Source organism: Notamacropus eugenii, chromosome 2 (genome assembly GCF_028372415.1).
Source record: "Notamacropus eugenii isolate mMacEug1 chromosome 2, mMacEug1.pri_v2, whole genome shotgun sequence".
Taxonomy (NCBI): domain Eukaryota; kingdom Metazoa; phylum Chordata; class Mammalia; order Diprotodontia; family Macropodidae; genus Notamacropus; species Notamacropus eugenii.
The window spans coordinates 122,957,579-122,973,615 of NC_092873.1; the positions used below are offsets into that span (position 1 = coordinate 122,957,579).

At 36.4% G+C, this 16,037-nt stretch overlaps 1 protein-coding gene across 1 annotated transcript in view; it reads right to left on the reverse strand.

Annotated features, from left to right (window-relative positions):
- Positions 1-5,624: 5,624 nt before the first annotated feature.
- HMGCLL1 (3-hydroxy-3-methylglutaryl-CoA lyase like 1) overlaps positions 5,625-16,037 on the reverse strand; it is a 258,782-nt gene continuing 248,369 nt past the window's right edge. Inside the window, exons 8-9 of the mRNA XM_072642501.1 lie at positions 11,651-11,776; positions 5,625-5,817 (exon numbers count right to left, since the gene is read on the reverse strand). Of these exons, the coding sequence (XP_072498602.1) occupies positions 5,716-5,817; positions 11,651-11,776 (228 nt within the window). The 3' untranslated portion in view covers positions 5,625-5,715. The remainder of the gene's footprint in view (positions 5,818-11,650; positions 11,777-16,037) is intronic.

Below are 16,037 nucleotides of genomic sequence, written 5' to 3' on the forward strand. Positions count from 1 at the left end.
GTTGCAAGACTGAAGAACTGGGAAGATGGTATTGTCCTCTATTGTAATGGGAAAGGTAGGAGCAGGGGAAGGGCTTAGTGGAAAAGATAATGAGTTCTGTTTTGAACATATTGTGTTTAAGATGTCTTCTAGACATCTAATGTGAGATATCTAAAAGGCAGTGAGAGATGCAAGATTGGAATTCAACAGAGAGGTTAGGGCAGGAAAGGTACATTTGAAATATATCAGCATAGAAAGGGTAATTCAATCCATAAGACCTGATATCACTATATGAAATAGTATAGAAATGGAAAAAGGCCCAGATAACCTTGATAGATAATAATAGCTTTTATCTACAAGGTTGTTGTATTCTATGATAGCATGATATCTAAATAATAGCTATCATCATCATAATTGTCACTTTACAAACCTTAAAGCAGAATGCAAAAAAATTCTTTGTTATGGTTCTCTACAATGGGGTGGGGAGTGATAACGTGGGGAACTCTGAAGATGAAAAACTTCATAAACCAATAAAATCATGTTTTTAAAGCAATAAATATGTACAGATGATTAAAATAGTAATAAAGGATAGAAATCCCCAAGGGGCTCTTGTAGTTAGAGGGTACGATCAGGATGAGGATAAATCAAGGAGACAGAGGAATGGTCAAAGGAGTAGGAGGAGAATAAGAGAATGATGTCTAAAAACCTAGAGGGAAGAGTGTATTAAAGAACAGAGAGTCAAAGGCTGCAGAGAGGTCAAGGAAAATGAGGACTGAGAAAAGGCCATTTGATTTAGCAACTAAGAGGTCAGTAGCAACTGTTCTTTCCCAGTTCAAGCACTATCTTTCAGTTGAGTGTTTTATGGTTTATTAGACTGTCCTGATTACAAGATTTTGTAGAAGGGGAGAAAAAGGAAGTGTTAAGATGAGACAACAAGTACTTTTTCTATTCTTATGTCAAAATTACACATAGATCAGGATGAATTATGCCTTCAATTTCCACAGAAGATCTATCTTACTTGTTACCTTTCCCAGTACCTATAATTGCTTGCTGCCATACCCTGATTTCCCATTCAATTTGTATTACAATCTATGTGGCCTCTTTGTTTTATTAAAACAGGATACCATGTTAATACAGATGGGAGTAGTAATTTGGACAGGTAAGGAACACAATTCTATCTTTGGAATGAATAAAAAATCCATATGAAATACTTTGCTCTAAGCATTGAAAATAAAAAGAAATAAGTAAGATTGACCCTTCTCACAAGGATCTCACATTCTAATAGGGTAAGTCCACATATATGGGAAAGTTCAGCTGCAAGTCAGATCAAGAGATCTCACTGATCCCCAAGGTTCAATTTCTGATTCAATTTCCAATCAGAGTATTATGGTTTTTTCCTCTGTCTGTCTGTCTCTGTTTCTGTGTATGTGTGTGTGGTTTTCCTCTACATTTTCAATAACCACCCCGTGCTCAATCATCTACCAAGCAACTATTATATCAGACTCACTGTTCTAAATATAAAGAGGGATGCAAAGATGAACAAGATATATAGCACCTGCTATAAGACTTACTAACTACTAAGAAGCTCCTGAGTCAACAAAGTGGCCAGGCAGTCAGAGAAGTGAACTAAGACTTTGTTAAGTTGGGAGGCATTCTTTCCAGAATTGTTACTATAATTAACGTACTGCATTCAACCCTAGTCAGATGTCATCTGTATGATTTATTCAGTTCTTGGTGCAAAGTTTGATGAGGGTTTTTAATATACTGAAACACATCCAGGGGAGGGTAACCATGATGATAAGAAAACTGAAAATCACATTAGATGAGAATTGATTGAAAGAAAAAGAAGACAATGATTAAGCATGCAGCTAATTGGTATGATGAGAAGAGGGTCAATTAAAGACCCAGGTTAAAATTCCACTTCAAATACTTATGAACTGTTCAATAGTGGACCAATCACTTAAACATTCTGAGCATCAAGTCTCTTTATTTGTGAATAGCACTCCTATCTCACAGTATTGTTAGGAGAATCAAAAGAAACAGAGGCAGCTAGGTGGCACAGTGGATACACTACTAGACTTATAGTTAAGAAAACCTGAGTAGGGTGGAGCCAAGATGGTAGAGTAGAAGCAGGGACCTGCTTGATCTCTCTCTCCAAACCACTCAAAATACCTGTAAAAAATGACTAAACAAATTCTAGAGCAGCAGAAGTCACAAAATGACAAAATGAAACAGATTTTCAGCCCAAGACAATCTGAAAGACTGACAAGAAGGGTCTCCTGCACCAGCAGAGATAGGAGTGGAGTAGGCCTCAAGGCATGGAATCACTAGCAGCTGCTGCAGTTTCCAGAATTCTCAAGCCACAAATGACAAAGACAACTTCAAAGGTCAGTGAGAAAGCTATCTCACCTGGGTGAGAAGGGAGCATGGTCTGGCCCCAGCTCCAAGGCAGTTGTAGCTACTGCCACAGAGGTGGCTGCTTCTGCAGCTCACAGCCTATAGACCATGGAGGAATTGAGTAGCTGATCTGAGTCACAGTCCTTAGTGGCAGTCCTGGCAAGAGGAGGAGCACTGGCATAGCAGAGCTGGTGGTGGATGTGGAGAGGGAAACCTACTCTCAGTTCCAGGGCAGAAAAGAGTGCTTGTGGTTACTCACAGACCAGAGCATAGGCCAGGAGAGGAGTAAACACCTCTCCCTTGATTATATCACTTGGGAGGAAGTGAGAATTTACAGGTCCCTAAAGATATCTCTGAAAACAGCTACACAAAACCTCTGAAACTTGAGGTAGTATACCCTCCACTTAACAAAGAGCTCAAAAGTCAAGTAATTGGCTGGGAAAATGTCCAAAATGGTGGAAAAATAAGACTTTAGTTTACTTTATTGATGAAATTTTCTTCTGTCCTTTTGGATGAGAAAGATCAGAGTATACAATTGGAGGAAGATCAAAGCATACAACCACAGGAAGATAACAAGTTCAGGGCTCCTATATTCAAAGCTCCCCCCAAATATGAAATCGTCTCAGGTCATGGAAGAGCTCAAAAAGCATTTTGAAAATCAAGTAAGAGAAGTAGAGGAAAAATAGGAAAGAGAAATGAGAGTGATGCAAGGAAATCATGAAAAAGAATCAACAGCTAGTTAAAGGAGATCCAAAAAATGCTGAAGAATTTTAACACCTTAAAGACAGACTAACCCAATTGGCAAGAGAGGTCCAAAGAGCCCATGAGGAGAAAATGCCTTAAAAAGTAGAAATGGACAAATGGGAAAGGAGGTTCAAAAACTCACTGAAGAAAATAATTCCTTAAAAATTAGAATGGAGCAGATGGAAACTAATTATTTTATGAGAATTCAAGAAATTATAAAACAAAACCCAAAGAATGAAAAAATAGAGGACAATGTAAAATATCTCACTGGAAAAACAACTGACCTGAAAAATAAATGCAAGAGAGGCAATTTAAAAATTATCTGTCTACTTGAGAATCCTGATCAAAAAAAGAGCCTAAACATCATCTTTCGTGAAATTATTCAGGAAAACTGCCCTAAGGTCCTAGAACCAGAGGGTAGAATAAAAATGGAAAGAATCCACCAATCGCCTCCTGAAAGAGCTCCTAACAGCAAAACTACTAGGAATATTGTAGGCAAATTTCAGAATTCCCAGGTCAAAGAAAAATATTACACCTAGGCAGAAAGAAACAATTCAAGTATTGTAGAAATACAATCAGGATAACATAGCATTTAGCAGCTTCTACACTAAAGGATCTGAGGGTTTGGAATATGATATTCCAGATGTCAAAGGAGGTAGGATTAAAACCAAGAAACACCTACCCAGCAAAACTAAGTATAATACTTTAGGGGAAAAAATGGAATTTCAATGAAATAGAGGACTTCCAAGCATACTTGTTCAAAAGACCAGAGCTGAATAGAAAATCTGACTTTCAAATAAAAGAATCAAGAGAAACATGAAAAGGTAAACAGGAAAGGAAATCCATAAAAAGAACTCATTAAAGTTTCAAGTTAACTAATTTCTTAGAGTCTAAAATATTAGGAACTGTGTTCCTTCATTGGACCTAGTACATTCTTTCCTATTATCCTCATGTGACATTAGATTTTCTTGATGAATATAGAAATTTTATTTTGGTTTGAGAGTTAAGTAACAAGGGACACAAAGGCACGATATAGTTATACATTTGGAAGCTAGGAAAATGGAAAAGTAAATACTCTTGACATAATCAATGAAGGTTTTTTCAATGAAAGAAGCAAACTGGGCTTACCCATTTGGGAGGACAAAACAGATTTTGGGTAGAAATTTCTGCCTTCTTCACTACTGTTCCAGTACCAAGTGAGTTGAGCCCTTTCTCTGATAGCTATTTTGGTTTTGCCAACCCCAGCACATTTCATTTATGAAAGTTATTATTCATGCTATTGTTATTAAACTCACCTTAGTTACAATCAGAACCTCTCTTTCTTGCTTTGATTCTTAAAAATATATTTGAAGAGAATTGATGAATATTAATAGAAAGCCCACAAATGTTCATTTTCATATTTGAACCAATATTCAATTTATTCAAAAGATAATATCAAGTATTACTGGAGAAGCCTACATAAATAAGAGAACTGACATTTCAGAGTGAAATATTACATTTTCTGCACATGATTTGCATAGGTTACTGAAATGTTATTCTTAATACGATATTTCTCATTACCCATCTCTGATGCATTGACCTGAGCCATTTCAGTAAACATTTTCTACGTGACAATTTTTCTTCTTGAGTTTACCATAAGTAAGAATTTAATCAATTTTAACACTAAGCAAAGTACTAAAAAATAGATAACCTTATTGTATGATGGTTTAACCTAACTATAGAATGAGGAAGAATGAAATTGTCCATGCATTGAGGATTGCTTTAATAACATTGCAATTACAATTAGAGTTACAAGGGCAATATGGAACCTGAAAAAAATGTGAAAATAGGATGTGCTAAAAGTAGATCCAGAGTTATTCTCTTTTATGGTATGAATTAAATGGGATGGAAATCCTACCTCCAATTTCTTTATTGTTGAGTTAGAGCCTGTTGGTTTGTACTGTAACTGGTGAAAAGGGAAGTATGGTGAACTGGATGCATGTAACAAATATGGGAGGTCCTAATATGTTCCCAGGATATGGCGTGTTGCCATTGACCACAGCCTCTTGGAACAAGATAAAGTCATTCAAACAGTTAACAGATGTTAACTATAGTTGAAATACAAAAGTCTTATTGCTAAAATTACTTAGGGTCATATTGAGATTTGGCTCTTCATTCATAACTTAACTGACTTGGCAAACAGAAAGTTGAGATCCAGAAGCAAAACGTATAATATCAGGCCCACACACTATGTGGAATCTCATAAACTACTGAAAATATGTACTCTGTGTTGAACCAACTTGATTAAGTATTAACCAAGTATTCAATATTGGGGAAATCTGCAGTCAATTTTCAAGTGAATTAAAAAAGTTATTTCTGTCACAGCAATATATGACATTTTCTAAGTTCTAATATGTTTATACACTGAATTGTTTTATTATTTATCCATAAATCCTTCTATTTACCTGGTATCCATGCTATGTTTTGAGTCAACAATCTTCTTTTTAAGAGCCCAGTTCCACTTCTGCCCATCATTTCACATTTCCAAATAAAGTGACAGTAATGTTTTTCAGGTGAGATTGAGCTTCCAAGTTTCACAATCCAACCTCATTCATGTCAGACATTGAAGGAGGCCTGAGCTACTTTAGAATTTGTTGTCTTATTTATAGCTCTACAAATAAAGTTCCCAGCTTCCATCACTTTGTAAAGATTCACTCCCTGGTCAATGGAAAAATGAGAAAGAAGAAAAAAAAGAAATGAAATAATGAAAGGTTATCAGTAGTGTTACTAGCTAGCATTTAAAAGAGCTTTAAGGTTTGCAAAGTACTTTACAAATATCATTTAATTTTATCATCACAGCTGTGGCAAGTTGGTGCTACTATTATTCCCATTTTACAGATTGAGGAAACTGAGGCAGGCAGAGGATAAGTGGCTTGCCTAGAGTTGCCCACCCACTTGCTAGTGTCTGAGCTCAAAATGTAATCCAGATCCTCCTGACTCAGGGTCTAGTAGTAGATCCACTATGCCATCTAATTATCTTTATTCTTTCTATCTGGTTTAATAATTATCCAATGTTAAATTCATCATTCTAAAACTAAATCCTTCACATTTAGTTCTTCCTATGGAACACAGTATAACTGTTTTGATTTATTCTCTTTAATAATATTAATAATAACAACTTACCTTTATATATAACATTTTAAGGCAGTACAGTATAGTTAATATGGAGGTAGATTCAGTTTCAAGGGCACTTAGGTTTGAATCCTGCCTCACACAGTTAAAAGTTATGTCAACCTGTCCAAGTACTTCTCCTCTCTGACCTCAGTTTTCTAATTAATTTCTAATTCTAATTATCTCCACTGGTAAAGCAGAGATGATAGTGCTCAAGGGCATGTTGATCAAACAAATAGTATATATCAAGGACTTTGTAGACCTTAAAGTGCTATATGAATGTCAGCTATTATCAAATATTTTCAAAATATATTTTATCTGCATTATTTCATTTGATAGTCCCAACAATCCTGTGAAATAGATACTATTATTATCCTTTTTTTAAAGATAAAGACACCAGATCAGAGTGGTAAAGTGATTTGCTGAACATCTGAACTGTCATTTCATTCCATGTCTTCCTGGGTTTAAGTTCATCACCCTCATGATCAAGGCTTATAAATAATCATGAGACCTAAAAATCCTAAATATGTTTTTTTTTAATTAAAACATAGTCTGTAATCTTACCCATATGTAAAGTCATGGGGCAACCACAATATAAATATTATATTCACTGATGAACTACATGAAAGGCAGAACAGACTTAGAAGAGACACAAAGAAAGACAACTCAAGTGATCAAAGATTAAAGCAGCTCCAGATGAGGACACATGAAAACAGAAGAACTCTGTATTGTTGCAAGATGAAGACTTGAAGAAAAATGTTTTAAGGCAATAATTTTTTTAGGTAAAAAGAAATTACAGAAATAATTCATGTGTCAGCTTTTAGAAATACTCCAATGATATTTTAAATTTTAAAAATGGAGCTCAAAATAGTTATTGATATGCTTAAAAAAAGGTTGAGAGCAGAGGTTCTTAATCTTTTTGAGTATGTCATGACCTCCTTTATCACTGAATGGAGTGCCAGGCCTGGTGAAACCTCTGGACAACTTCTCAGAATAATATTTTTAAATACATAAAGTAAAAGACATAAGATCGTGAAGGAAACCAATTATATCAAAACAGTTTTCAAAATATACATTAAAAAACATAGTACATATATCATACATATAAATGCATGATATATGTGTACATGGATATTTTATTTATTTTACTTAACCATATTCCCTTTTAACTTGTTTTTGCTATGGAAACTTTTTGGAGGTTTTGAGTTTTGATTTTGGAGAATTTTGAGTTCCATTCTCTTTTTTTATTAAAAGAAAATAGCCATAAAAACATTTTTAACATTTTGGGTGCCTCAAATTATGAACTCTTGGTTTAGAGGCAGTGTATTATAGCTAATAGAGATCTTAGCTTACAGAGGTCTTAGAATTACAAGAAGCTGAATCTGAATCTAACACATACTGGCTCTGTGATCATAGAAAAGTCACTTAACTATTCAGTACCTTAGTAACTTTCTAAAATTACAAATTATAGACAGAACTGCAAACTACAACTATGAAAAGAGTTTCCATAGCAGGACTTACAAAACCTGATAAAATCAATAAAAATATTTAAATTTATTGATAAACCACTAAGGGGTTTTTAAGGCTGAAATTAGCATATCTCTAGTAGGGATTAGCTACTACTTAATCCTTATGTAGGATGCATGTCCCAATGTCTCAATTGAAAATGGGGTTAGGGGAATGAGAAGTGGAGACAGGACAAGTATTTATTAGTACCTATAAATATCTCATTTGATCCTCACAACCACCCTCAGAGGTTGGTGCCATTATCTAATCCCCATTTTACAGATAAGGAAACACAGGGAAACATACGTTAAGTCCCAGATAGTCTCTGAGGTTGAATTCAAAGACTTCAAACAAGTCAAAGCTAGGTGACCCTGGGTATATCAACTGTAAAATGATGATAACCCCTCCAAGGGTTGCCATAAGAATCAAATGAGATATTGATAAAGCACTTAGTACAGTGCTAGGGACATGGTAGGTCCTTCATAAATGTTTTTTCCCCTCTTCCTTTGGCTTTAAAGTGGACTTATTGGGTCCTTCTTTACAGTGATGGAATGCTCTCATGGTTTGCATGCTAACACCTTTTTTGTAAATAGGATTTTGCATACATCCCTGGTGTGTTCCAAAACAGCAGTGACATTTTCAGAAATTTACATGTGTGTAGGGGGAAGAAGGTGTGGGGCAGGGGGAAGGTAAGTGGTACAACAGACAGAGTTCCGGGATTGGAGTCAAGAAGACCTGGGCTCAAATTTGACCTCAAACGCTTATAATCCATAACCTTGCACAAGTAACTTAATCTTGTTTGCCTCAGTTTTCTTATCTGTAAAATGAATTAGAGGAAGAAATGCCAAACCACTCCAGAAGCTTTGCCAAGAAGATCCCAAATGCGGTCATGAAGTCAGACACAACTGAACAACAACATAGGTGAGCATATATATACATGAATACACATATATGTGCATACATACATATAAATTACGATATATGTGTACGTGGATATTTTATATATTTTACTTAACCATATTCCCTTTTAACTTGTTTTTGCTATGGAAACTTTTTGGAGGTTTTGAGTTTTGATTTTGGAGAATTTTGAATTCCATTCTCTTTTTTTATTAAAAGAAAATAGCCATAAAACATTTTTAAAAATCCACCATATGTAAATGAATTTTATTATTGCTATTTCTTGTACAACTATTCCCAGAACCAATAGTTACTTCAGCTTGTATCTTACTTCAGGAAACCCTGGTGTGTCACAGAAATGTCCTTAGGTGCCTTCTCTTTTGGATCCAGAGCACACTCTACTTTGAATTCTCTCATAAAGCTAAAAGGAAATTTTGTATGATTGGCTACATGTGTCAACCAAAAGTTCCTAATTATCTTCCAACAAGTGCTCACAGGAGAGTTTTCAAGCTTCATCAACCATCAAATACTCTCATCACCTCCTCAGAACTCCATTTATAAGTTATTTAAGTTGGATTGTTGAAATACAGGCAAAGAAAAGAGTTTCATTTTAGCAGTTTTCTACCCTTTTGTAGGACTTAAAATGTCAAGAACAAATTTAAGCTGTCATTATCTTGCTTCTTGGAGTAATAACCTATTCTTTTAAAAAAAGTTTTTCTTTAGGTCCATCTCCTAAACATAAAAAATATTATTGCAATACCTTACAAAACAACAAAAAGCTAGAGAAAGTCATGACGGCTTGTACACTAAGGGAAGATTTGGGGCTTCCAAGATCCAAACGATTCAATTCTCTCTCTCTTTCTCTCTCTCTCTGTATATATATATACATATATATATATGTATATATATATACACACACACATATATGTATATGTTTATATATGTGTGTCTATATATGTATGTATATATGTATATATACGCACACACACACACACACACACACACACACACACACACATATATATATATAATATATATATGTTTATTCAGAGTTGAATGGGACCTTAATGACCAGAGTCCTTTTTATTTTACAGATAAACAAACAGACCAAAGAAGGTTGAATGATTTAAACCCTGGTCTGCTGAGTCCAAATTCAGTGCTCTTGTCACTACATTGTGACTGACTTCTCTTGCTCTATGGTCATAACTATTTACCTTATTCTTTTCTCCTAATAGCGATTTAATCTGCACTCTTCTTTTTGCTCCCTTTCCAAATGGAGTGCCATGTCTGGTGAGAGTAGATAGATACAACCCAAGTCATTTTGAGACAAAATGTGTTCCCATGGAATGACCACTGCTTTTGGAGTCAAAAACTCTGGACTGAAATCTAGCCTCTGTCACTTCCTGCCTGTGTGACAGTGAATCATTTTCATTCTCTTTAAAATGAGGAAGTTGGGCTAGGTGATCTCTGAAGTCTCTTGCAGCTTTAAATCTCTAATGCTATGACTTAGGATGCAGTACAATAAAGTGGAAAGATGGTTGGATTTGGAGAGCATCTTGGCTAATATCCCAGATCTGCCACTTATTACCTAAGTGAATAAGGGTTTGCCTCTTCTCTCTAGACCTCAGATTCTTCATCAATAAGGCAGGGAAAAGCATTTTTATAGCATCTACTATGTACGTTTTACAAATGTTATCTCTTGATCCTTACAACAATTCTGCAAAGTAAGTGCTATTATAATTCCCTTTTTACAATTGAGGAAGCTGTGACAAACCAAGGTTTGACAAGGGTCGTACATCTAGAAAATACCTAAGGTAAGTTTGAACACAGGTCCCATGATCCATCCTCTGGGTCACACTGCTTTCTGGACACATAGAAGTTAAGTGACTTGCCCAAAGTTGCATAGCTAGTATCTGAGACCAGATTTGAATTCAGGTCTTCCTTTCTCCAGGACCAATTCTCTATTCTCTAAGTCATCTAAATGTCTTTAAAAGAAAGTGTTAAATTTCATGATCCTTAATGTTCCTTTCATCTTTAAATCTAAATTTCTGATACTTAACAAATACCAAATGTGTATTACATGTTAGGGCATTTAAATGGTTTTTCACCAATATCTAATAAATCTTTCCCTTTTCCATAGTCAATTAAAAAAAATGCTAAATCACTGAATTACTCTGAATCTTAATTTCCTTGTCTATAAACAAGAATAATAATATCTGAATTATCAGTTTCTTGAAATTGTCATGAATATCAAGTCAGACCAAGAGAAATATCATATGTGGAAACTTTGAAATTATATCCTTTAACAGAATGCAATTTCCTTGTATCTTTTTATATTCCCAGAGCTTAGCACAATGCCTGTCACACAGTAAGCACTTAATAAATGTTTGCTGATTGAGTCCATTTCTCTATTTAATTCCCTACTGCCTCGCTAGTACAGTGTCTGATATTTGATAAATGCACTGTGATCGATGGGGGTAAATTGGGGACGATTCATCTAGACTTATGGTTTCACTGATTCAGGAATTTCCCATTAAGAAACTTCTCCCACTGAGGCAGATCAGAAACTTTCCAACAAGTTTAGAGTTTTCGAGAATTGTCTGGGGACCTGGGTTTTAAATGACTTATCTAGGATGACTTGGCCAGAGGTAAGACGCACTCAGAGGTAAGACTTGAATTCCTCCTATTTTCCATTCTCTGGAGCTGAATCTCTATCCACTATGCTATGCTGCCTCTTAAACTGAAGTATAAAATGCTGCAACAAACGTAAGGTCTTATTGTTCTCAATGACTGAGCTGTAGCAATGTTGTTACTTTAAATCTGTCTCTGATATTGGATTTTCATCTCTGAATTTCAGCACACTGCAGGATTGAAATAAAACCTTGACCTCAAAATGAGTTTTCAATTCTTACAAATCTTCTGATCTGGGGCTTCATCGAATATATGAATATTATTTGAATGTATTATAACAACTTACCGTATTGAGTCCCAGACCATTCAGCATATAGATCAAGTCCTCTGTTGCTACATTCCCAGAAGCACCTTTTGCATAAGGACAACCACCTAATCCAGACACAGCGGAGTCCACAACATTGATTCCCATCTGGAATGCAAACAAACAATAATGGTGGATATTTTTTTTTTCTGGATTAGCAGCATAGAGTGACAAAATTTTCATCGTTTTTTGTAGGTAAGCAAAGGATCAGTTCTTCCACAAATATTTGGTTTGCAAGTCTAATGCCAGAATGACCTCCCTTTAACCCTGACTTTTGTCTGTCTACTGAAGTTGGAGAAGGGATACAGTAGGGTCTGCCTATAGCTACCAGAACTCCTGTATTCTATAAAATAGACTGTTATTTTTGTCTTTCTATCTACAGCATCCAGGATAGTGACTTACACATTTTTGATCATTCCTGTGACTTTATAAGCATAAGTAATTCCTGGTGAAGAGCTCCCTCTCTGCCAATGCAGATGAGTCCCTGATCTGAAATTTATAATCTTACTACATCCTGAGGGCACTGAGAAGCAATGCAATTTGCTGAGGGACACATAGCCTATATGTGTCAAAAGTAGGGGTAGGCTGGCAGAGGATAGGTCTGGCAGGCCTACTACACCAGAAACATTTTTAAATTGAGTCTGGTGTTTTGCTATACTTGGCATTCCAAAAATCTTAGTGCTATTTTAAGCTTTAATAACTTAACAATCATATAGCATGCTATGTATATTATTTGCATCCTTTAGAAGTTATCTTCAGTTCTAATTTAAGCTTTAGTATCTTTCAACTTTCTCTATCAGCAAAGACCCAGACATACACAACGGAGCCTGCTATCACAGGTTTTTTGATCTGCTTCTCTAAAAGGAAAAGCAACTTTTGAGAGGTTAACAGTCTCCTTTAATCAAGCACATATAACATTCACCTAGTTCAGAGGAAAAAGTCAGCACCTTGAACTTCAAAAAAAAAAAAATACAGAGAAATCAAAGACCAACAGACAGGCTTCCAACTGTCTGACCATAATCAATACATATATCACAAAGTAACAGACAGGTTCAACTATCTGACCATAGTTACCAGAGAGGGAAGCACCAACATCTGGTTTTTCAAAGCCTAGGGGCTCGTTAGCAGGTTTCCAGAGTCTCTGGCCAAACAAACATTTCCAGTCAGTATGCCCCAAAGTAAAACCTCACCTGCAGAGTATTTATATATTTTTTAGAGCTAGAGGGCATCACAACCCTTGAGAACCAATGCCTTATTAGAAACTTAACAAAAAGTGTGGGCTTTCCTACAAATCTTCCCCAAACTTCCCTTAATGGGCAGGCCCATTCATGGGTAAGGAAGATCTTTAATCACATTAAAATAATGAACAATACAAATACACATACTGTTTCTAGTTAAGGACACTCTTGTTTCTGTACTTTACTCCTAGTAAAGACTCTTCCTTGACAAAGGCAAGATTCAATCAGAGGTACTTGATTATACTAAAGCAAAAACAGCAAAAGATCCCACTTTGCTTGCCATTACACTTTCCCAAGACTTTTGGAACAATCTGTGTATCTTTTATCTGAATATCAGTTGTTTGGAGAGGCTTATTAGACAAACTTAGATTGGTCATAGGAGGGTGACTTTTTCAGCCACAATAATTTGTGAAGATCTTTTTTACAAACATGGAGAAATTATTAATTCAGTGGAGAGTGCTTAAATCAATAAAAGGACAGATGTTAAAACCTACTGTGCTTTGGGTGAGGACACAAAGAAGTAGAAGACCTGAACCTTGACCCAATGAGCAAATCATCATTTTTTTTTTTTTACAAAGACAAGATTTGCATTATATTTACCGATTTTGCTTGTCAAAATCCTGCTTTAGATATCAGAAGTAGGACAAATCAGAAATCTCTGGAGTATCCAGGGAAGGTTTGATTAATGAAATGGGACAAGGGGTTGGTCCTAAATGTTGGATAAAGTCTCCACAAATGACAAGATGACTTGAGACAATAAGAAGATACAGGAAAGATATCATAGCTGTCTTCAGGTATCTGAAGGGCTGTCATATGGATAAAAGATAGATTAGTTCTGTTTGCTTTGATCCTAGAGGACAGAATGGGGAGAAAAGGATAAAAGTTGTAAAGAGGCAGATTTAGGCTTGATGACAGTAAAATTTTCTTGCAAGTAGAGCTATCCCTAAGTGAAACGGGTGACCCTCAGCATGATTTTCTCCTCCGTGGAGGAGTCCATTCAAACTGAAAGTGAATGACCACTTGTCAGATATATTATATTGGGGACCTGAGGAGTGGGGCTTGAGTAAAGGATTTCTGTGGAACATGGTATTTGAGCTGAAGTTTGAAGGGAACCAGGGATTCTGAATTGCTGAGATGAGGAAGAAGTACATTCTAATCATGGAGGACAGCTTTTGCAAAAGCACGGAGATGAGAGACGAACTTAACACATGGGGAAGGGTAAATACACCAGTTTGGCTGGACCACAAAGTACATAAAGGACAATAATGTGTATCGAGTCTGGGAAAGTGGCATGGAACCAAGGTGAAGATTTTAAAATGCCAGTTGGAGGAGTTCCTAGATGTACCTTATGGTAACAGGGAAGCATGAATCTTCTTGAGCAGGCCAGTGACATGGTCAGAGTTGTGTTTAACAAATATCACTTTAGGGGCAGCTAGGGCAGCACAGTGAATAGATCCCTGGTCTTGGGGTCAGGGGGGCCTGCGTTCAAATCCAGTCTCAGATGCTTGACACTTAGCTAGCTGTGTGAACTTAACCCCAATTGCCTTGCCTTCCATACAGCAAAAAAACAAAAACAAAAACAAAAAAAAACAAGTATCACTTTGACAGCTGGGTGGAGCCCTGATGACTGGAAAGTATGAATTGGCAGAGGCAAAGTTTCGTTGTCATGGATTTAAGGTGGCATTGAAGAATCTTAGATTTTGTTAACTCAAGCAAGACCAATGTATTCTTTGCTGTTCTAAGATGTCCAAAGAGAAGAAGTAGAAGAAGGATGAGTGGGGAGTGGTAGAGGCAACATTCAGAGAGGAGGTTTTCATTTTTTGGATGGGGGTGCAGTGAACAACAATGCACCTGTAAATCCACTGTTTAGGACTAATTCAGTGTGTGTTTTGGGGTGACTCAAGTATATAAGAATGTGAGACACCTGACACTGATCTCCATGAGTAGAGAAGGCTTCTAGCAGGGAGGAGTGAGAACACAGCAGGGCATGTTTCAAGAGGAATTTGCCTGTGGTTTGGCTGCCAAGGGAAGGCAGCTGATAGCGTCTTATTTTAATTCATTATTATCACCAGCTATGTTGGTGATAAGCTCATCCATTTCTAGGCTACTGGAATGCAAGTGTTGTCAGCACCCTTTAAACTCTGGAACCCTAAAGTAAAACCCTGATTCCCCTAACAAATTCCAGCTCTGCAGCAGAGTGAAACTATAAGTACTATGCACTTTTCTCCTTCCAGTGAGGTTTCATAGGATTTTACAATGCAGTGTCCAAAGTGAAAACGCTATAGGTAGGTAAAGCAGGCCTGTTGTGCATTGATAAAGATACAGGGAAACACTGCTTGATACTTTGGGCTCGTTTGATGTCTGCTAAATCATCTAAGCAGCAAGACCTAAAAAGTTTTTGTAAAAGGATAGAAACAAAGTTAGATCACTAGCCTATGAAGTGATCTACTATGTTCTAAAATGAATGAGTTTTGGAAATTACTTCTCCTTGTTAACTCTGATTATGTGCCCACTGAGGCCTTAGACCTGCAAGGGACCCAAAGTCCACAAGTGAATTAGGAAAGTAAGAGAGCCTCACTAAGATCTCAACTATATTCCTTACTCCTCTAGGTATCCAGTGCTATCATGCCTTTGTTCATATTATTCCCCCCCTTTTCCCTTTAAAAAAATAACCTAACAAACTCATTCAGGCTCAGAAACAAATTCCCAATAACAGTTTAATGTGATAGCCTTCACAAGGCTACTTGCATTTAGCAGGGATAAAAACTTAAAGTCAACAGCATGGAAAAAGAATTCTAATAGAATATTAGGTATCATGGTGGGATGGAGTAAGGGGATAGTGGTAGGGAACTTTATAGTCAGCAAGGCTTTCTTAGGCCTGCAAAATCACCCCTCAGAGGCATAGACATTGATTTAAGCACACTATACTTGCATGGTGGAGCTAACACACTCTCTCTTAAGGGAGCCAAAAGATGAAGCCTTTATCCCTTTCAGTTTCCCCTCCTCTTGGTGAAATGCTGAGTCTTAGGTGTGGGTCAACTTTCATCCTTAGCTCCATCCCCCAGAGTATCACTAGATTCCTGGGCAATATTTCAAAAGACTTGGAAACAATGTACAGGAAGGATTTAAAT